At 43.7% G+C, this 23147-nt stretch overlaps 1 protein-coding gene across 7 annotated transcripts; it reads right to left on the bottom strand.

Annotated features, from left to right (window-relative positions):
- Positions 1-1424: 1424 nt before the first annotated feature.
- On the bottom strand, positions 1425-23104 carry LOC142587780 (deubiquitinase DESI2-like). Of its 7 annotated transcripts, none has more exons than XM_075699036.1 (8): positions 22902-23104; positions 17415-17476; positions 16574-16646; positions 14858-14951; positions 11681-11822; positions 10713-10829; positions 5321-5589; positions 1425-2597 (listed from the first exon to the last, which is right to left on the bottom strand). In XM_075699036.1, the coding sequence occupies exons 2-7, from the start codon at positions 17451-17453 to the stop codon at positions 5470-5472; spliced, it is 585 nt and encodes a 194-aa protein (XP_075555151.1). In that variant the 5' UTR covers positions 17454-17476; positions 22902-23104; the 3' UTR covers positions 1425-2597; positions 5321-5469. The 7 variants fall into 7 exon arrangements, with proteins under 7 accessions (XP_075555151.1, XP_075555148.1, XP_075555153.1 ...); XM_075699033.1 differs by lacking the exon at positions 22902-23104 and adding an exon at positions 21830-21941; XM_075699038.1 differs by lacking the exon at positions 22902-23104 and adding an exon at positions 21637-21816.
- Positions 23105-23147: the final 43 nt, after the last annotated feature.

Genomic DNA, 23147 nt, shown 5'->3' with positions numbered 1-23147 from the left:
TTACAGCTACGCAAGCTCCTTGTGGAACCAAGTGATCTCTTTTAAGTATAAAAAACTTTACATAAGAGCATGACACTCAGCCAGACCTAAATATCAAGCAGCAAGCCACAAGCACCTCCAATAAAAACAGGAAAGGGCACACAAACTGTGGCTATTTGTTGCAAAGGTCTACCTTACTGCACTCAATTACTACCACCTCTACTAGAACATAATTAAATGCTAAAAACAGCCCATCCAACAGAGTGTGCCTGGCAGTGAAATAACAAGTAGCACCCACACACAAGACATCAGTCACTGAGGAGATTCAGCAGAGTTGGGGGGGGGGGGGGGCAGGAGGAAGAACGAAATGCAGACATAATAGTAAGGATGGGCAAAATGTAGTCAATTTCACTTCTTCAATGGCATGCTAGAAGCCAGCACTCGCAAAGTCTAGGTACAGTGATAGAATGGTGCCTCAAAATGCCAAATCACGTCACGGGGTTCAATGTCCCAAAATAATGACGGCTACGAGACATGCCGTGGCAGGGGAAAGGGGGCTCAAGATAAATTGAAACGTGCACCGAAATCTAAGCACACAAGTGCTCTTGCAGTTCACCCCCCCCCCACCCTCTGCATGAGTAGCCGCATGGCAGGGAATCGTACCCTCGACCTCAAGTTCAGCAGCACAACGCCATGGCCAATGAGCCGCCGATGGCCTCAAAATACACAAGACAGGATCTGTACCACCCCTGTGTGAAAATACATAACCAGCCTCAATGACATTTTTATATGCAATATACGCTGCGATTTTCAACTGCTGCTGCCAACAGGAAGATAATTACGTTACATTTTAACACGAGAGGGAATGGGAAGCTTGGGTATGGACTGTGGAGAATTCGCTAATCCTACCTTTTTTACACTGCCCTTTCATCATTCCATGCGGAAGTGTGGCACTCTCTTTTTGCAACTCTCCGGATTTCCAGGTTGGTAGAAAAGCACGAGCCTCGGGATTGCCAGCACAATGTAGGATTTTTTTTAGCTGTGTCAGCTGACTGATCACAAATCTCCACCAGTTCCCTTGCTTTATTTCTCACTTTCACAGAGTGTACCATCTCTGATTGCTATTTTATTAGTGATTGTCCTTTTGTGGCCCATAATAATCACAAGAGAAAGTTTTGGGATTGTGCTCTATCACTGTAGCTAGACTTAAATACTTGCCTTCATCGTCCCTTTTAACTCGGCACATCTATCGTGTTGTGCAGGCTCAAAATACTTGCTGGCTGTCACTCTAATGCTGCGGAATGCAGCTGCTAGTCAAAGCGCACAGCTTAGAGCATTCAGTTAAAATGCACTTTGTCATCACCAAGGCACTAACTGAAGCTGCAAGTGATTGACTGAAACAAGGTATAACAAGCACAATTTAATACTAAATCATCGAGTCTTGGTAAACTATGAGACAATTTATATAAAATTTGTTACAAAAATACACACAGTGAAACATACAAGACTGGAGACACGTTATAAGACTGCGAAGGCTTCATCGAGACGAGTAGTAATATAAATGCTTAAATGTTACACAAACAAGTGCTACATGGCATATAAAGAAACAAAAACATACCTGTTGTCCTTTGCACGATACTTTGGTCTCATGTATAAATGGCATAATCATGACAAACAATCTACGGCTCGCACACTGCCCGATGTACGCCACAGTTATGACTTGTAGCGACCGCCAAGCTGTGTAGTGCATTTGCTCAAGTCAAGTAAATACACCGCAGAACTTGGCAGTGTGAGCTACTGACTGCCTACTGTGGTGTGCAACAGTGGTTGCTTGAGATGACACAACACGTAGAACTCAAGATAGCTTCAAAAATTAAATCTCAAAACACGTCCGTAAATCTAAAATATATGCTGCAAAATGCCCAAAAGAACGAGCCAGGTCAAAAACGTTCCATGGTATATACGAGAGATTTGGCATAAAGTGCAACATCATTGCTACGTTTGCAGAAAAAGAAATAATGGAGAAAAAGACACATGGCAGTACGGCTACACAAAAAGATCTTGCCACCACAACAGTAGCTACGAGAATGCCCAAACGGTTCCTCTGAACTTTCAAACCAACGCAATCTTGAAAGTAGGCTCTTTAAGCTATCAAAAATGCACGCGATTTGCCGCATCATGCTTGAGCGGGGCTGAGGCTTCGCCTTCAAGCCTTCTCGTACGTTCAATAACGCCTGATGGCAATCTAAGCGCTTTGACAACAAGGCACTCGTCGGAGCGTGCCTGGTATAAGGCGACTTGCTGCAACGTGACCTTGGGACTTCATCGAATGTGCAGCTTTCCTCGGGCGACTCGGCGACTTTCCTTCCACAGCACGCTGCCATGTAAAACTTGGCAAGGTCGCTAACACACATGCACACACGCAATCAATACGGGGCTTTTCAAGTGTGTCGCACAGTGGTGATTCCTTTTTCACTATAGATGAATGGCACAATGGGTGTGTAGCACCGGAGGACGCCAGCTGGCCAGTGCGAAGCATTGTCGGCCACACCGAATGACCACGCGTTGGGCTTTGACAACTGGCTTTTCTTCCATTTTTTTTTTTAAACCTTTGATTCCTGTAATGAAAACAAAGAGAAAGTAAGAACACGAAATGTGCTCACTGTAATGGAAACAGTTGACTGGAATTCTACTGCTGTCAACTGAACAGCAAAAAAAAGTCTGACATGGAAATACAAGACATGCACGGCAATACATGGACGACATGACAATTTCTTGGATGATGCCTGCGCCAAAAAAAAATGTGAAGCTAGGGCACTATCTTGTAATGAATCCCCCCCTCTTTCTCTTGCTGTGTCAACATTATTGCTGGAATCAGCTCCTTGGTGCAATGAACAAGAAAACTGAAGATAAAGAGTCGGCATGATGCACAGCCTCTCAACAACAATAAAACTGCACTTTCCTGGAAACAAGAGGTGAGTGTGCCAACACCAAACCATGGTGCCACTGCCAAGTTGACAAAATGAAAAGTTCATCTGTCTAGAGTTCATCCTTACCACCTGCCTTGGCGCCTGTGTGCCATCAAGGCCACATAACAGTTTCCTGGAATGGTGCGGAATGCTAAAGTTCAGCTCTGCTTTCCTTCACATAGTAAAAAAGACAATACTGGGACTAATTTAGTGCATCCATTACTTCGACATGGAGAAGAAGGACCATTACAAAGCACACAATGCCCATATGAGCAGCTTCAGAAAGGAGCGACCCTTAAATTCAGCAGAAGAAGATAAAATCTACTAGAAAAACCAGAGTCCTTGACTGCACTGTCCTTCATCATCAAGGTATTGTGTCAGGATGCCAAAGGGACAGTGTAGGTACGGCATTAAGCTGGGTTGATGGGAGTTGCTTCGGGACTACAAAGTACATTGCACCTCACACTGAGGCAAAGCTTGGCAAGCGGAAAAAAATTTCGAAAGTGCAAAAAAAAAAAAAAAAAAAAGCCATCACCCTGACATTTGCACACCAGCTCCCCACGACAGTATGGACTTTAGCCTTGTCTGCTAGTAGTTGGTAAGTTGTCTAGAGGCAAAGAATAATTTCGCTACATTGTAAAGCAGGTAAAAACTATACCTAGGAACTTTCGAAAACTTTACCGTAAAAGAACGGCCTAAATATGTGAAAGTGCCTAGACACATGCATCACCCCAGGCTTGAATGTGCAACTCAAAAGAAAATGACTGCCTCCAAAACAACCCTTTTCCACCAAGGAAATGCTGGTAAACTTTTTCAAAGAATAGTCTGCCATTGTAGACTGATTTAAGATTTCCATTTTGTGTTCCTGTATATGCCCTCCAAAATCACTCAATTTAGACCCTCGGTTTTGTACTGCCTAATGGCGACAGGCATGGGTGCATGACAAGTTGCTGGACACCCTCGTCGCAACTGTAGTAACTCAAAAACGAAGCTTTAATGCACGAATTTTCTCAGGTATAGCATATACGTTGACAATTTCACCTGCTGCCAACAGTTGATGATCGCCACAGGTCTGTGGCGATCATTGTGGCAGCAGTCCGTGGCAGAGATTGCTGAGGCCAACACAAACAGGACACTACAGGTGTGCAATATAGTCATTTAGCAATTTGTCGCTAGATCTAGCGACTTATTGGTCTATTTAGAGAAATTTTCCTTTTTTTCGTGACCAGCGACTTTTTATAGACATGACGTACAATTGCCGACATTTTAATGACCACAATGTTAAGAAAGTTGCTTCAAAATTGACTTTCCAGAACACGCTTTATTGTTCAAAAGCTAGGAAAAGGCAGTCAAGATTGGTTGCATGGCATTGTCGACTCTGTGACCATGATGACGCAACAGTGGTCTGCACTTACGGAAGCCATACACTGCGGTTAGTTGCACCGAGGAAAAGAGGCTTTTAAATTGTGCTCACAAAAGGCACATTTTTTCATTCTTTAGGGATGAAAAAATTATAAATGGTTTTAACGCTATGGATGCTGCAGTTTCACTAGGTAAGTTCGATTGGCAGTCGTTTGCAAGAGTAGTAGTAAATGAAGATACCAAGACTTACTACGATAAATTTTGTTGTGCGGCTTAGAACACAGCATTAGGACATTTGAACTGTAGAAAGACGAGCGTATCGGAGTGACTGGGATTATTCATGGGAATCAACGCACTGCTTCCTTTTCTCACGGTTCTCGGACCCCCCAAATTGGTATGGCATGGAATGTTCAGGTAGATCAAGGGGCAGCAATATAGCATTCAACCTGTATATGGGTCACGTAATCTGCATCACCATGCTACCATGAGCGAGATTATGTCGCATAATTTATTTCTCCTTTCACAAGCGCCCAAAGCTAGAAAGTTAGAAGGCATAATGTGGACCAAGTGCACTTTTCTAATGGGAAAATCAGCAGACACGTCATATTTTGAAGCATGCTCAGTTTTTCATCTTAAAACCTGGAGGTAAGCGCAGGATTTCAGGCGCCATCGTGCAGTTTTCTAAATGCATGATGAACTAATTCTTCTACACTGTGCTAAAGCATTTCCTGTTTATTCCTCGCCTGCACGGTCACTTGGAGAGCGCGAAATGTTTTGGTAGAGGCGTACGCCACATTAGCTTATATCATAGTGTTACAAAAATGCGCACATTATATGTATCGAAATCACTGTACAGTTTTAGGGACAATTTAGGCAACGTTGGAGCAAAATTTAGCAAAAATGTAGCGACTTTCTTGCTTCTGTTTAGTTCAGTTTAGCGACATGCTTGAAAAAGAGACGGCAACATTGCAGACGAGCGACAAAGAAGAAGAAGAAGAAGCACCGCTCACCACGGCAAGAGTCACAGCCATGCCCCGGCCACATCTCAATGATGGACGACCAATGGCAGTAGCACCATGCTTCGCAACAGTGGAGCTGGATGCAAAGGCCCGAGGGAAGGTGTGGGTCGCGCCGTTTTTCTTGATTCGGGGGCCACGTGTCAGATCCGGGGCACGCGCTTCTGCGACGACCGTGTGGGATTCGGCGCTGGCGGCGGTGACGGAGGGTGGGCTGACGAGGGACTGTGGACCCTGGAGGTGCTGCCCTCCTGGATGCTGGCCTGTGCAAGCAAGCAGGACAGGTTGCAGAAGCGTCGCAGTGAACGCCGAGCATACGTTGCGCCTCATAGTCGGCATTCAAGGCTGTGGAAACTATGCAAGGAGTGCGGTCACGGAAGTCCCACTCCCCGCATTTCCCAATGCAGTTGTTTTCTATCTGCGATGCCTTCTACAAAATAAATTACCAACTCGCGGACGTATGGTCGCGTTAAATCATGCACTATTTGTGCACTATTTATGTTTCCAGTATGCGATATAACGTGTTAGTTGCAAGTGCAAATGGTGCATTTTGGCTACCAATTGCAAAAACGTGTTGCTCTGCACGTTCAATGGTAAACAAGTTCACATTTGCAAGACCTTCCATGTAATAACTACATTATATATTGCAGCATAAAAGTGCAAGACTCAATGTTACGTAGAATTACACGACACAGGCCTGCATCTTTCTTTCATACATGAAGTACAATTTCTTGCTCGCGAATGCAAAGCAGCGAGGGAAGTGGAGAGCGAAATACACAAAGCTGAGCTATTATTGGCAAGCCATCATCTTGAATAATACACAAAAGAGGCCACAAGATGGAGGAAAGCATGCAGTCTAGCACCGACTGTCACGGCTGTGTCCCCGCCACCACTCCCATGGCGCCTGCACTATTTCCTTTGCCTTTTCTGTTTGCAGGACGAACGCCGAATGAAGTTTACAAAAAGAGTCAGAACTTCGAATACACATGAATGTCAAAATTTCAGTGCGACAGCAACGACTGCCACACTGATTCTTTCCAAGTCGCATAGAGCGCATGCAGACGGTTGAAGTGCCGTGCCTTTGTAAATCTCTGACACATTTACAGCAGTTTTTCTTTCCCCCCTTGTGCCATTACACATGGGGTCATGTTTTGGCAACCTTGTTATCCCAACCTTGTTTGGCAACGCTGCTGCACGTGGGAATCAATGGAGAAGCAGTTGGATAGAAAATATGCGCATTCCATAATACTTGAAAAAGAAAAAGAAAAAAAGAGAAAGAAAATGTACTTTGTCAACAGTTTGCAAACGGCATGCCGGTGAGCAAAGTTGTGAGGTTGTGTGTCTTGAAGGCACGATTTGATTGCGAGTCAAGCCCATAGTAGGGGGGGGAGGGGAACTCCAGATAAATTTTCACTAATGGGGGTGCTTTAATATGCACCTAACTCTAAATATATGGCTGTTTTTGCATTTCGCCCCCCGTCGAAATGCGACCAGTGCGTCTGGGATTGAACCCATGACCTTGAATTCAGCAGCACAACACCATAGCCAGTGGGCTACACGGCAAGTTGCTACTGAGCTACAATCGTCAACTGAGTGTTGAACATTAAAGGTCAATGTATGATCACAGATGTGACAAAACAAAGAAGCAAAAGAAATCCGTCCCCTCAACATACAGTATCGTCACGTGGCATAAAAGACCTGGGGCTGCTTGCACGAAGCAGTTTAACCTAACATTTACTAACAATAAAGAAGCTTCACCCAAATGAGAATAAACTGCTGCAAGAAAAATTCCCCAGTGCCAAACATCAAAGCTTCCACTCGAGTGTCACTTCACCATTACTTGGCAACTTGCTATCACTGATACAAAGCCTTTGAAGTTTGCCTGCGGGTCAAATGTTTCATGTAAGTGGCTTTTCGTGTTACACAGGGGTGACTCACGAGAACAAAGCCATGGAAAAGGTGAATTTCAATGGCCGACCTGGAGCATATTTTTTTAAATCTGGGGAACAAAATTTAGTTTCAACTGGTCATTTCAGATAAACTTGTTCCACAGCAGATTTCGTTGTCAAGGGCACAGATTCACCTTCACGTGTCACAACCTCTGCTGTGATATTATGCACAGCGTTACGCTTCTGTATGGGCCATTTTGATTTGCACGATTCAAGCCCTTGCTTGAACATTCAGGTAAGCACCTCCAAAATGAGGAGTGGAGATTTTTCTATAACTTATACACTCAATTAAAGGGTAGCAAATTGCAGAAAGGCTGAGCTGTGGCTTGTATTGTGAAAAACCAACAAAAATAAGCACCAATGTGAATAAAATGGGGGATGGCCAATTTGAATAGATAATGAAAATACACTGTGTGTTTGTCGACGGGGCCAGTTGTGACACTTTCGGACACTGACAGTGTCTTCTGTATCAAGTGCTTGGGAATGCTTCCCAGTAGCTTGACAAGAAGCCTACATTACAACTGTATGCAGGTGAATTTTATAAAATTTGCACAAGCACGAGGACATCGACACAAAAAGTATGTGAAACAGGCAGCTCTACCTTCTGTACCTTGAGTTTCTGTCTGCGTGTATACTACAACAATTTGAAGATGAATACCATCAAGCTCACACAACCACTCTTTGTCGGCAAATCATGCTCTTGGCAACGTGCTTGAGCCAAAATAGACTGTTGAGCTGTAATAACTCTGAGGACGCACACATCCTCAGGGGTTTTGTGGAAAGCACGGAGGAAAAAATAGACAAATGTAGATATCCTACACAAGTCTCGTGCACATATGTTGGCAGATTGCAGAAGTCACTGCAAAAGTAAACATCAGTGATAATATGCGCGTTTGGCCGATATTCATCGACATTCTTTACTGGCAAAATGATTTGATGCACCCTACATTTCCTTTTGCTTGGTTACAGTTATCTATGCAAGCGTCTGCAGCGTTATTATTGTGCTGCTATCTCTTAAATATGGTTTTGTTATAGCTAAATATTGTCCCGCTTGCTCTGCAATTCTATTGGTCATATTTCACTTTGTGAAAGTTTCTTGTTCATTGACCTCTCGCGTTCAAAAGCATTCAGTTTGTCTTTTGTATAATTTTTAACACCACATTACTGCATGTTAGCGCATTTTTTACACTGTATTTTTTGTATATGTATTCACATATGCATTGTAATTATTGTATAATCTTTGAGTGTACTCTCCCCCCTTACACAATGCCTTTAGGGGCCTGTAAGGTATCTTTAAACAAATAAATAAATAGACACTAGGAGTCTTACTAAGGAGGTTTCCACTAGTCAACTCAAAGCTGCTTGTCTTTTGTCCACAGGCAAAAATTAACAAGTATTTTATTGATTCAATGCAGGATTGCATACTACTTTTTTTTTCAACATTAGCTGTATCAGGCACTGTTGTCAGCGATCCATAGTACTTTGGCAACATGTACTCACAAAAGGAAAATGCATGCGCTGCAAAACAGGAAGAGAGGAAACTGTGCCCATACCGGCTAACTCTCCCGAATTTTAAATAAAACGTACGAATATGGGCTCACTCTACAATTTCATGAGTGTTTCGCCAAGTTCTATGGAATATAGATTCTGTTCAGGAAAGTTTTAATGGTGTCCAAGCATGAAGCAGCACAGGATTGCAACATGTGCGTACAACAAATCAGTGATAATGCCTGTGCTGCCCTTATGGCCTCCAAAATCGGGCGACACGTGGTGCCCAATCTCGGAGGTAATACTTCGAGTAAGCTTATTCAGACGTGTTCGTGAAGGTGGCAAAACCAGCAAAGTGCCTGAAAAGTCAGTTATCTAGATAGAGCAGAACTTCGTTGATACAATCGCACTTTGTGTGATTTCCAGGCACCAACGTTCGCAATCGAGAACACAAAAGATGACCAAGCACAGTTACTCTTTATTTTTTTTTTTACCGGTTAATATGTTCCCTGAAAACATAATCACCTGGAACCAAGCTTTCGTAGATCGCCGACCTTCAATCATGAGATACATATTCTCGCCTCTAGATACCACATGAACAAGGTACGAGGCACGCACAATCGAGAGCAGTAGGCGTTCCCGATAGCTTCCCCGCTGTACTCGCCTGCCTGTGCCACGTCAAAATGCCAGCAAGCTCTCGGTTTCCCCTTCCCGTACCAGTAACTCTGCTCCCGGACTGTTGCAATCGCATTTCTAGTTATCGCATGCTAACGCCGCCAACCCTATGGCAATAGGCATCTATACCTTCGTCACAGCACGTGTGGCATAGTGCCATTCGTAGCGTACTGCACGCTTTTATTAGGTGATAACCCAAATGTGCCACCATTCTCTGCTAGAGGCAGTGTAAAGTGAGCGTCGCATTTTGATCTCGAGGCATTGTATTCCAGCGTTGCCCACCAGCTTGATTTTGTTCACTTTCCGTCGCCGTCTTACAATATTACACAATAGGAAAGTGACAAAGCGCATCTCGGGTCATTCCAGCTCCAACAGCTTGACGCACGCAAGTCAGTGTGTCGTGCCGCAAACGATTCTTGCCGTGTGGGCAGTCAAACTTCCTGGCAGAAGCTACTGACCCAGGACGAATACAAGGAGCGCAAATGAAAGCTTGCCGAAGCCGCAGAAACAATGCGCGTCTCGGGCGCTATCGGCTCGCCGTGCATCGCAGTCTCGTGCTGCTCGCACAACACTTCGCATTACGTAGATGCCAACTACCGTTGAGTCTACAGAATCTTTTAGTGACCTTGGATTCTACATTTTTTTGCCGGTTAGCATGTTCTTTTCCAAACGCATGAACGTGGTTCTACTGTACAGTGCGTTGATTTTCAGTCTCTGCTGTATTTAGCTTCCTCCTAAACTTTACTAATTATTATGTGCACAGGTTGGCAGGTATGCATGCCGCAGCGACAGTGAATGACGTGGCATTCTTAATGTCACCTGCCAAAATTAATAGAAATAAAGAAATCGAGCAGACGGGGAACTCAGACATTCTGTGCATGCAGTACAGTAGAACCTGAAACAAGAATTAAAGACTGACGAACACAGGTACTGATTCGTCTGCGTCTAGTGTCTTGTGTTCATCAAATTATATTCCTCATCTCATGCTACTCTACACCCTGCCCACTCCCATAGCCTGCTTAATGACTAATTGATTACACAGGCAAGTTAAAGTTCCTGTTTGGCTAGTCATTCTACAGAGGAGGAAGCCACTTCAAATGCTCTCCACATCTGTATCACGCTTTGCACCCATCCAAAAATAAACGAGTAGAAACCACTACACACACACGCACACAGGCACAGAGCGAGGCAGAAAGAGGAGTGCATGGAAAGCAGCGCCCCCTGGGCACAGTGGGGTGCATTTAATGTGTGACTCAGAGGGAAGGGGAGCTAGCCTGGAGTGCGATGGGCGTCAGCCACTCTCGGGGCAGGCAGCGCTGGAGGAAAGGCACGCAAGAACTGAAGTAGGCCAGTCGGTTCACCCAGGCCGGGATCTCCTCTCCGCACAAGATCTGTAGAGAGGGAACCACATCTGCGCTTAGCTGACACTCCAATGCAAGCATGCCAGTGTTCGCCGCCATATTGCGTCTGCGAACACTGGTTACAAGTAGCAGCCCCAAAATGAGATTTGAAAGGGAGAGAACTTGCCACTGTTGCCAACATACATGGCTGGGCAGGCAGTATCACGGAATTTGACAGACTGCTTTGTTTGTTTGTTTATTGCAGCAACAGCAATAAAGAGCTCAAAACTAAGCCTTCTGTGTCTATCTGCCCATCCGTTTCTTCCACTGCGCTGACAACGGCCAGCGTCATCCCCAGACCGCCACTTAGACTTGGCAACCTCAGCATTGGATTTGCTATACAGTGAAAAAAGAAAAGCAAAACTTTGGCAGCCACTCTGACTACCACTGGGATTCAACCTCGTGCCCCTGTGGCAATGTGCGCTGTTGGGAGCTAGACACACTAACCACTGCACTATCATGCATCTTTGGCAGTTGCTACTTTATGCAGAGTCCTGCACCTCGCGAACATGTGATTCACGGCCTCTGTGCACATGTTTCAGAGGCAACAGGAGTTAATACTGTAGCAGATCAGGATCACATGGTGTCTCTCCAGAACTAACCCTACAACATTCAAATGTACGAACGACGTGTTAACGGGTGCACAACTACATGACAACATAACTCTGACAGCAGCAACTCCACAAAACAGAAAAGTGTGTGGCAATATGAAACACACGACACTGCCAAAGCACTCCTCGTCTTCCACAACACTCTCCACCCTCAAAATTGCACGTGCAGGGACACACACAAACAATCAATCAATCCAAATGTGCGCCAAAGAGGAGAGAATGTTGTGCCACCTTGGTCAGGGCGCCCGAGAAGTGGTTGCAGTTCTTGTTCATGAGGTGGTATCGGTCCCCGCGAAACTCGTTGCCCAGCTCCTCAACAATTTTGCGTACATCCATCTGGTTGAAGTCTGTGTGGCCCACCAGGATGCTCTGCCTGCACGTGTTGTCATAATACACGCAGGCAACAGGTAACCTTAAGTGAAGTGCCAATTATGCATGCACCAAACTGTTAACCCTGTAATGCCTACACGCACTTTCACACCAAAGAAAATTACAACTTGTTCACCTCCATTTCCGGCCACGGAGAGTATGTATACGCATGTACACACATACGCACGCAAAAGAAAGAAAAAAGAAGACGAAACCGAGACGTTGCTTGCGTTGTGACTCAATTAACGCCCTAATTCATTGGTTTGTTCAATTATGCAGATGTGATAACTTTCTCCAGCATATTAGAAACACTAGTATCAGTAAAGATTCCTAAGCTTAAACCAGAATTTTCAGGTATCAAAACAGCGTTGCAGATAGTATGATACACTGAGCAAGATTAAATTGCAGGGGCAGGGTTAAATGTGATGAGATCATGTGTTTGACAGCAAACAATGCGGTTTCAAACTGGCTTTTCACAGCGAATTAGTGATGCGAGAGGTAGTGAGAGCAGTGTGCCAAAGAGTACTTGTTTACCTTTTATTGTGTGAATTATTTTACCCGAAAAACAAAAAAATGGTGCCGCAGAAACCTCCAGTAACACATTTAGACCATATGCTGGACCAATGGTGATATTTCCCAACGTTTACAGTACTTGCCAAGTACTTACAGGTGCGGAAAGCATTTAGCAGAGTTTCTTCAAATTTAAATATATGTGTTGGTAATCCTTTAGGAAGTTAAGCATCACCAGCTTGTGGAGTATCAATGAGAGCAGGGACAGCTGCTTAACTAGGCACACAAGGCACTTCATATAAGGTGGCAACATGACTTGTATAACGGAAAGCGGTGACAGCAAGCAGCAATTTACACAGCTGATCAGATCCACCTGACCTTTAGTTACATGACGTTGTGTTTCTCTATAACATTACTGGACACATTAAAGGCCTTTGTTTAGCTCCTACTGGTTCAGTGAACATACGACAAGGCTAACTTCCAAGAAGACAACATTTTCCAAGTTCCCCTCATGTCTACCGTACTTTATTTGCTATAAATTTTAGTTTGCTGCCCCTCTGGTACATATAGACACAGCAACAACAACAACAAAAACAATAAAAAGGTCTATGAAACATGTACCCCCAAAGCAACACTTAGTAGTAAGTTGTGTTTTTTTTTTTGCCAGCAGAATTAAGGGGTACATAGTGATGCATGGTCGACTGCATACTCTTGTTCACACGTGTAAGTCTTTAAATTTGCAGGCACACCACACCTCCGTAGGGTTCCGTGTTCTACATGAAGAGACCGGGGGATGGTGTGAGCAAGGAATGCTGCTGCAGCGTACAGCCTAAATTTACAGACTGGACAAATAAGATGCGACACCACACATGGATGGCTAACAAATGAAGTCATGTTTCCTCTTCCTCAAATAAAGATTTCAGTTGCTGGTCAGCCATGTGTCAAGGTGACTCTTCTTTGTCTGGTATGTAAATTTAGTCTGTACGCTACAGCGATCACAAATCAACTGCCATATTTAGTCCTTGATCATAACGGGCACTTTTCTTCTTTAATAATTCGCTAGAACATGACATGCACATTAGAATGGAGCACGAAACAAAAATGCAATTGGTAGCATTTAAACACCTCCCTCCCCATCCCCCCTCCACAACTCTTGCTGAAATGCAATAAACATTTTATTGCGATAGGAATTATATAGACATTCCAGCTGCATTTTTACTGTCGCTGTGATGCTCTGCATAAAGTCCACGGGCAATAACACTGTTGATGTGCGTTATATGCTGTATGTGAGGGTGAAGGCATGTGAAGGAAGCTGACGATCACGGCTCAATCTGGCGCACGCGAAGAAAGAAAGCAGAGAGCAAACGCGCCATCTTCGTCACACGAAAGGCCGTGGGGGCATGGCAGGTAGAGAGGGGGGACGGGGGACGGCGACGTTGTGGTCTGACAGCAACTACTCATTTTGCAACCGGGTGCAAGGGGCACTGACGATCGCGGCTCAATCTCGCATGCCATATTAAAGAAATATTATTGAAGAAGAAAGCGGATAGGCAGTGCGGGAGGGACAGGGGCCGACGATGACTTTGCCAACAAGTGTGTACTTTGCACAGTCACACGCGCCGTATCTTGAGAGGGATCTACAGATGGCTCATACCTTTGTGCACGCTGTGTTCTCACTGCTCTTGCATTGATGATGTGATAGACCACACAAAGGTCACTTCGCTCGCTGCTGCTGCTGCACCCGCTCACACCAGCATTTTGACAGCCAGTGTCTGTGCTCATTGAGTGTGATGTGTTCATGTTTGCTTGTGTACGCTGACACCGTGCTTGTTAATTCAGTTAGTAAGCGTATGTTTACAAGGTTATACAACTGATAAAACTTATCCTTACTCCGTATAGCCGTCTACTAATTTGCCATCACAGTCGATGCTACACCTTTCGGGCGAAACTGCAACTTTTAACATCTGACAACAAACTGCTACTTCTTTATCTTGCCATGGAAGTAGTGGAAAATTGGGTGTGCCTTATGATCGAGTAAATACGGTAGTTCAGACAAAAACTGTTGAAGTAAGGTAGGTGCTGCGTAAGTTGTCAATAGACAGGCAAGCGAAAGTGGAGTGTTGGTGGCCTGGTTACTAACCCTGATTTTCTCTCTGATGATAGAGCAGAGAATCCTCTAGCCCACCTGCCAACCTGTGAACTTTAAAATTCTCAAAAATCCCACAGACATGACATGGGAGGAGCGGAGATAGCACACATTTTTTTTTTAAATTGCACCTTCGTAAGATATGCACGCACTCTCATATCAATAATTGACCTTTAGACACGGCATGCGAGCAGCAATGACCTAGGAACAGATGCGCACGCTGGTAAGCGTATGTCTGGTCTGACCTTAAGTCTTGCGCGGTTCGCGGTTAATGCAAACTGGTACCTATACCTCCTGCTCACCAAGCGTATTCCCCCCCTTCTTTCAGCTTTATATTGACTTCAGTGCATAAGAGGCAAAATTCATTGAAGCCGGCTACTCACTTGTACTTGAACTGGTCTCCGAGGTCATTCGCGAATTTTGGCGGTATTTCAAAGATTCCCGAGAAAGGGAATGGGTGGCCCCCGTATGCATACTCTGGAAAGCAACACAGAGTGGAATGCACAAAACTTGGTAACGCCACGTATGAGAAAAAAAAAAAGATAATCAAAAGAACTGTTTGTGTCTAACTTCCTTTTGCGATTTGTCATGACCCAGACACTGGTCGATTACGGGACAACAGATATGGCAGGCATTAAAACAAGAACAAATGATCACTCACACAAAAAGCTTTGCATAACTTAGCTATAGTTCCTGAGGTCACTTTGCATGGATCACACATGGACATCAAAGATCTAAGGCTTTCTCAAAAGAAAGTAAGCAGCCTGATTTTTCAGTTAAATGTTTACAGTCAGTATTACCCACTTTGTTTTTAATATATATACCCTCGAAATAGCAATGGAGTTCAGAATTAAGAGATGCTTGTGAAGAAACCCTTCGTATCTATCACCTGTAGAATTTTACAATAGCATTTGTGGAACATCTTGAAGGGGCAGTGCTGAACTCATAACTAACTTTATTCGAAGGCATACACAAACTTATGCACACAACCCATAGCCACGTGCTTTCCTATCGATGGCGTCATTATCAGTGCGCAGGCATAAACGCAAAATCCTGTAATCTAATGCTACACTGCAATGTGTAGCATTAAATTACAGGATTTTGAATTTTTTTCCCTCAGCACTGCAAATGACAACATAGTGTGGGGCGACTTTGTTGAGCGCAGTTAAAATTTTTGCCACTCAGAATCATCGGGCAGCTTCAAATGGCGAAAAATTTCGCCCCCACTTGTCTGTACCATCAAGAGTCATGATGAAGTGAGGGAAGCACTGGCCAGTAACAGCGGCACAAGAAAAGCTGCAATATTACGGCCAGCAAAGTGCGGCCAACATCAGTTTCTCATGGCCTGGAGATGTAGATATTGTACTTCCGTGTCTTCATACTATCGACAATGTGCAGTGGCCACAATACAATGACCAGGTAAAATGCACGTGTGCATGCCCTAAGCAATGCATTAATGAGCTTTCCTGACCACTTGTGGAATAAATAAGGCTCTTCCTTTCTTGTGAATTGGTTTGAAACTTTCAGAATCCCAATTATTCAGATTTCTAGGAGGACATCACCTACTCTGAATAATCAGCTGGTGATTATACTTGTATTAGTGCCATCTGTGATGGACTAATACAAGACATCAATTGTAGACATCCTTGATAGCCACAGAAATGGAAGGTTAAACAGAGATGGCAACACTGACTGCTGCTGAACTCTTGGCAGCTGTTGCCGCCAAACCTGTCTTGACCGGATGTTACTCTAACTTTCAATGAACAACTGTTGGTGCACACAAATATAAGTGTACGAAACTTTAATGACCTTATGAAGCTGCATTTAATTTTTTCTCAGATTTCATCTGAACAGCTTGCAGGGGTAAGGTGTGCCTTTTTCCTAATGGCAGCTAACCTAAATGCAATCGTTATTTTCCTTCACACTGTTGGGATGAAACCTTTTGCAGCTTTAACGAAAACACTGACCAGTTTGTAATCACGAGCACTTCTGGACGACTCCCTCAGCATATCCCGCTTTCTGCCTAGTTTTCATGTTTTGGGCACCTCAATTCTTTCTCATTTTCTGAACTGTTCTAAGTAACAAAAATGAATGCTTACCTGTCCCGTAAATTTCTACACCTGTATGGAATACTCCAAGGCCAATTGGAGCCGTGTATTCATTGATCCAGTACTGCACATGGAAACAAAATAAATACAGAAACTTGCTTAGGGTGACCAAAAATTCCAAACAAGAAAGCTTCAGGTTAAGTTTAATGCTGTAAATGAAAGAGAATAAAAAAGCATGTTACAGACTTTGTATAGAACTTCCACAATACAAGCCTCGTAACACTGGCAAGCAAATAGTGAAAGCGCTCTTTAAAATCCTAATAGAAACAAGTAGTTCACACATCTTGTCACAGTAGTCAAACACCCTATTTGTACCCCCTTTGCATTTAAGATAAATAAACCAAGACAGAATGACAGTTATATAGATTTACGCTTGAGCTTACTTGGTTGTGCTTTCACACTTACAAATTATAGAATAAAAGCGTTAACATGCTTCCATTTTCATGGCTTCATATTAGCTATTAAAGAACAATTGCTTCTGAACAACCAGTGGAAGATATGCAAGAACTGTGTCCGTAATTACTTGATTGCAAAAAACGTGACTGCTGCCTCTCGTTTCTTTGCCAATCGTGTCATGCTGTGCACAAGCAGCTATATGTTTGGCCTGACGTCCATTATCCTATAATTGCTCAAGTGTGCAAAAGAGAGAAAGGGGGACACCAACAGGCAGGCAACACAGGTGCGGTAACGAAGATTGTGCGTCTGTTTGGTTATTTCTTGTCTTCTCGCGGAGTTCCCATGTAAATGGGCAAATGAGCACCAACCAGCTCAGTTCTCGACTCCTATGTTATCACCTTGTTAATGATCACGAAGATGGTATTGAAATGATTACCATGTCATAGACATTGAGAGTGACAGGCTCCCGAGCCATGCCTGTCCACTGGAACACCAGACCTGCGGAGGTGTGATGAGGAGCAAACAAGGAAAATTGGGGTGAATGGATTAGCAGGATTGAACAGTTTGCAAAAAATGTCTGAGCTGTGAGCTCACCAGCAATGGAACTATTGGCAAATTTTGCCTTTGCTATGGATATACCAATCTTTCAAGGATAGTTTGTACGGGGGTGCTATTCCGAGGCTGCCATTGGCTTTTCGGTGTGGCAAAGACGAGGCTTACTCATCTGAACCAACGGCTGAAAGTAGACCCTGAAGTAGGCCATGCTAGTACGAGACCAAGGACCCCAGTGCAATGATGGGTACAGCCACTTGGGTATCACTCCACATCAGTCAGTGCAGCATTTAATTGCCAACAACTTCATGCATATGGTGCACATTAAAAAGTTTTTTTTTTTTTTTGTAGCGTCAGAGTTGTGACGCGGCACCCATTCGATCTCTCAAAAGTTATAATAGGGCACCCTTTCAAGTCTTCAAGAGCCTTTCGGTATCTGCTCAGCTTCTATGAAGTTCCGCTTGACAAAATACGCTGACACCACGAGAAGAAAGGTCACAGCACCCTAAGTTCACTGAACTAGGAAAAAATAAAAAAATGAAGGGCTTACCATAAGGTACAGAAACAACTGAAGCTAAGTTGCAAATCCCATAAATATCACGTGATTCACAACACAGCACCATACAATGTGCTTCCACCGTGCCACTGCACTGCTATACCACTCCCCTCCATTGTATTTCAATTGTCAGCCATGTGCTAAGGCAACATCTTAATGCTACATTGAAGTGTCCTTTTAAGAGGCTGCCCTTAAGTTGGCAGCTGCATGTCCCATCATGTCAAAAGCACAGTTGCTTTTGACCTTTTCTACTTCGAACTTAGAGAAATGGCAGGTCACAGGAGGGCATCACACATAAGCTGAAAGGTTTGTACTTTTCAGCTAGAGGTTAGACATCTGCTGGACGAAAATGCTCATTTCAAAGAAAAGAATTGGTGCCAAGTTGCCCTGGAAGAAATCTGGATCCTTTGCAGCAAATGTTGAGCAATTTTGGCCGCCCTTTAACATATCTATGTTGTAGAAACATGAGAACAACTATAAAAGAACACGAAAAATGCTAGTATTGTTTTTACCACTTTCATATGAGGATATGAGGAAATAAATAAAAAAAAAGCAAGATGTACTTCTAGCACTGTACCTATGCTTCCTGAAAGGATCTTACCAGGCCTGGCAGCCATCTCTCCATCAGATAGTCACTGATAGCGATCACGGAACACTTCACACAAAAGTGACTGTAAATGCCATAGAATTTTCATCGCTGCAACACTATGTTAATGAATTTTCCCAATTAGTTAAGAGGATTTCAAATGTGCATCCATCATGGAAACCTTGTGCTAGACAAGGTGGACACTGCAAGAATGTCAATAAAATGTAGTAACAAGAAACCATCTCTTATATTAACAAGCAGAATAGCATTGCCACGAGCTTATTTGTCAGGTTTTTAATTACTTTGCTTCTGGAACATTATTGCTATTGCTACGCATTCACTTTCACACAGAAAATGCTGCACTGATGAGATTGCATAGTCATGAGCGCTGCAGCAGCACCTAGTATGTAGGGCCGGTTGATAAGATTGCGTCCAAAGCATGTAGTAAATTAATTTTCGAATTGCTGCCATTTGCATGATGGTGCTCTGTAAATAGAGGCTGACTGTAAGCAACTACCAACCGTGCCCGCTGTTATCACTGCCGCTAAGTTGTATCTTTGTTTGTATTGTAGTGCAGCAAGCGAGTTTCTCTTGCGAAAGTTTATGACACTCTGTTATCAGGCAACCGGTCGAGGAAACATTTGCCACAGTCTGCTGCTGTCCAAATAAGCAAATATACACAATGCAAGGGCTAGGCAATACACAAGGCAAAGTCTTTATACAGGCACAGTGTCTTCTTGACGATGGGCCAGTACACTATGCTTCCAACTTCTTCCCTTAGGCAGCTGCGTATGAAATCTTAAAATTTAATTCTGGGTTTTTGCCTGCCAAAACCACGATCTCATTATGAGGCATGCCATAGGGTGGGGACTCCGGATTAATTTTGACCACTTGGGATTCTTTAATGTGCGCCTGCTACAAGGCCCGTCTGAAAAGTGTCCGACCTTATTTATTTTGGAAAGAACTGCGGGGCACAAGCGTGTCGAAGGCGTGCTGGACACAGAGACGTGACTCTTGTAGTTTGGTGGTAAATAGGCTTAAATCTGCAATGTATTCTGTGTAATAATTATGACACATTTTGCAACACAAAAATATGATACTTAATATTACATTGAATTATGTCTTTCATATGTGACGCATATTTTTTTTTGGTCGCGTATGCAAGAAGTGAGAGGTGTCTCTCTAGCCTTCATAGCACTGCCTGCTATGTGTACTTCTATAGTACTTCCCAGATTGGTATATTTAGAGAGAGAGAGAGAGAGAGAGAGAGAGAGAGAGAGAGAGAGAGAGAGAGAGAGAACGTGCTGCCTCATAATCAAAAACAATTTTTCAGAAAGTCAACTAGCAAAGTGGGCAGTTAGTCTTTCGAACACATAGTGTGTCTACTATATCCATGTACAACTGAACTTCAATATAATTGCGGCATATACTGTATTTTTTTATATATTGCCTACAGCAGATAGCATAATTGTAGTCCCTGAGCTGAATTACTCAAAAAGGCAAACATTGCTTACACGAGAATTGAAATGCATAATTGACTACTCAATCAAATTTCACTCATTAACACTTTTTTCCATTAATCTATGGCAAATATTACAATTTGCTAATTGCAGCCAGTGAGGTCACAGGATGACATTAGTTTCGAGAAATTAATTTCCAAAGCGTGAGATGAAATGCACGGCTGTTCCAGATACTCTTGCGATTCCATGCATAAAATGGTGTTTCGCAAAAAAAACCAAGTGGTAGGTAAGTAAGCACACAACTCCGCGCCAGTTGCACAATTGGTTTTGTCTACCTGCCTTGCAAACTCACCGGATACAATCAGTAAATTAAAATGTGTGCCGTAAGGTAATCAGAAATGCAATCACTATCTTTTGATTAGTTGATTATGGCTCTCAATTTATCTCGAAGTTCGCAGCTGAGCGTTATCCAGCTGAAGGACAAATTATGCTATCTGCCACAAGCAATTTTCAAAACTTCTGTATGCTTTAAAAAGAAAGCTTTGCATAATGAATTGTCTGATATAGCAAATATATGCTTATGACGAATATTGGATATAACAAAGGTATTTACATTTCGGACATGGCTTCGTTACAATGAGGCTTGACTCTATAAAATGTCCTCAATCAAAGCATAATCAAAATGTAACCTGCCTTAGTAGCTAGTAGTGTGTGCTAACACATTATATGCAACAGATTCTTTGAAGAGTCAACACTAATGTGGCTAGTCACTGCACCTGATATATCATTATGTGTGGCATATTATAAGCAGACTGAACTGTATTTGTATAAAAATGCCAGATAGCGCATATTGTTTCCTTCAAATACAGCTGAATACTGCTTGAGATTTAAGTTTACTAAGCCTGGCTAACATATGGGATTTATAAAGAGCAGATTGGCCACATGAACCATAACTACCACATGGGCACAACTGTAACAGTGACCACTAAACCAGTCGCTGACAACATAACGAAATCTTGATGCCCCACTTCACTTACTCTTTCAGCTTTCCTGTTCTGCTGCAACTTATTCATACACTATGGAACAAACATCTGGTGTTCAGATGCAATACTTATGTTAATCCACTGGATGACAGCCTTGCGAATCACAAATGCACTAGTGTGTTCTACATATGTGTCCTTGACTGGTTACCCCTGTTACCCCTGGGTTCACTGTGTTAAGATCAACGGAGACCAGAACAAAAAAAAAAAAGAAAGCAACTAATGAATAACTTACTAAACTACAAAACTACTGTCAGAAGGCATGTAAAATATAAATAGTAAAATAGTAGCTCATGAATATATCTAAGTTAACTATAGAAGCATTTTGTGGTAGTTGTTGGATTATAATGCTACGAACCAGTTAAAAGCACCATATGTGATCCCCAACGGTCACATAAAGAACACAGACGCATAAAAAGAAGAGAAAAAGGAGAGGGGAAAAAAAGAAATAAAAAGAACTCAACGTTACAAGCGCACGCCCCTGCAATGGACTTCTCATTGGCTCCGCTCCAATTCACAAGACGCAACGGTAATAAAACTGCATCCCAGCACGCCGGGGCCAACCGGTGAAACGTACTGCACAGTTCACTGCCACTTCGCTCACGAACCTAGCAAGCGCACGGGACCACAATAACGCTACTTAAAAGCAACGCATACTTCTCGGGCAACGGGCTCGGCCGCTGACGACTTCCCCGACACAGCTGATTCGAGTTTCCTCATTGGATCGCCGCAGACGTGACCCGGACGACAGCATCGTCGGGGGAGGCGCCGCGTCACAAAATAGACACAGCTGTTGTACACAGAAAGAAGTCACGAATTACAGAGGAGCGCGCATACGCTGTAGCAAGCGCGGCTTCGAGATGCTTACACATAGTCCCCTCTTCGATGCATTCAAGCCGAACGGCTGTTGAGCATCGTGGCTAAAAAAAGGAAAGATGGGATATTACGCAGAGCGTAAAAGAGATAAAGGCTGCGGTCGCTTTAGCTACACGCATTTTCACGCCGAGCTAGCCTTTTATCAGTCAGGAGTGCGCACACAGTCATTGAGGCCTATTGCATGCACGACATCCACAACCCGCGAATATTAAACATTCGAAGGCGTATGGGCCACGCAGGTATCAATCGAAGAACGCGATGAATCAACGACGCTCGCGCGCATTTCACGTCGGGCTCTCCTTTTATGGTCGGTCAGATTGCATGCACACACACAATCGTCGTGTTATCGTATACTGCATGCACAACATCCCGTGATTATTTAAACACTCGAAGGCGTATGCACGCCGACATGAACTGAAGAATTCGATGAATCGATGATTCCATAGCCGAGTGTGTCGCAATGTAGCTGACATAGCAGTCGAGAAACTTTTCGCAGTCTCAACTGCACGCTTTCGCCGGTTGCAAATAACTCCAGGCGCGAAAAGGGTAAATTTTATTCGTTCAACGGTGATCAATCGACAGTTATGACCACCTCATGCACTGCAGAAGAATGAATGAACGCAAAAAATCACTGACGAGTGACACTTATTGAACAACGTTTTCGTAACAAAAATCTCGGACTACGCATGTGGCGCTGCAAAAGAAAGCAAGAGCGTGGAGTTCACCGCTAAAGGCCTGACGAGACCACCCAGAAACAATGATACAAAGCGTTTCTCGCATACATCAACCTCTGAGCGTCCACCATCTGACAAGAGAAGAGAGAACACAACGGAGCGATATCGAAGTTACCCACCTGGTAATAGAATAATACGGCGACGTCTTGCGCCGCCGGCGAGTCGCTGCCGTGGCGCCTGCCTTCAACAGTCCTCGCTTAATATCGCGCCTTATGCAATCCGCTGCATTGTGGCGACTCGGGATCAATTTTGACTGGCGATCGTCGTTCACACAGCGCCGGCGGCCATTGCTAAACAATAGCACGCCGCAGCTGCGATCGAGGCTAGAACCGATGGAACTGCGAAACGCACGGAAGTTGCATGCT

This window comes from Dermacentor variabilis, chromosome 7 (assembly GCF_050947875.1).
Source record: "Dermacentor variabilis isolate Ectoservices chromosome 7, ASM5094787v1, whole genome shotgun sequence".
NCBI classification, from domain to species: Eukaryota; Metazoa; Arthropoda; class Arachnida; order Ixodida; family Ixodidae; genus Dermacentor; species Dermacentor variabilis.
The sequence above is the reverse complement of the archived record's forward strand: the minus strand, read 5'-3'. Positions and strand labels throughout refer to the sequence as shown.

Coding starts and splice junctions, on each gene's coding strand:
- LOC142587780 (XM_075699033.1), bottom strand. CDS start 21,926: ATGCTGTCGTCCGGGTCACGTCTGCGGCGATCCAATGAGGAAACTCGA. Junction 17,477..21,829: donor CCGAGCCCGTTGCCCGAGAA/GTATGCGTTGCT, acceptor ACACCTCCGCAG/GTCTGGTGTTCCAGTGGACA. Junction 5,590..10,712: donor TGACGCCCATCGCACTCCAG/GCTAGCTCCCCT, acceptor TTGCTTGCACAG/GCCAGCATCCAGGAGGGCAG.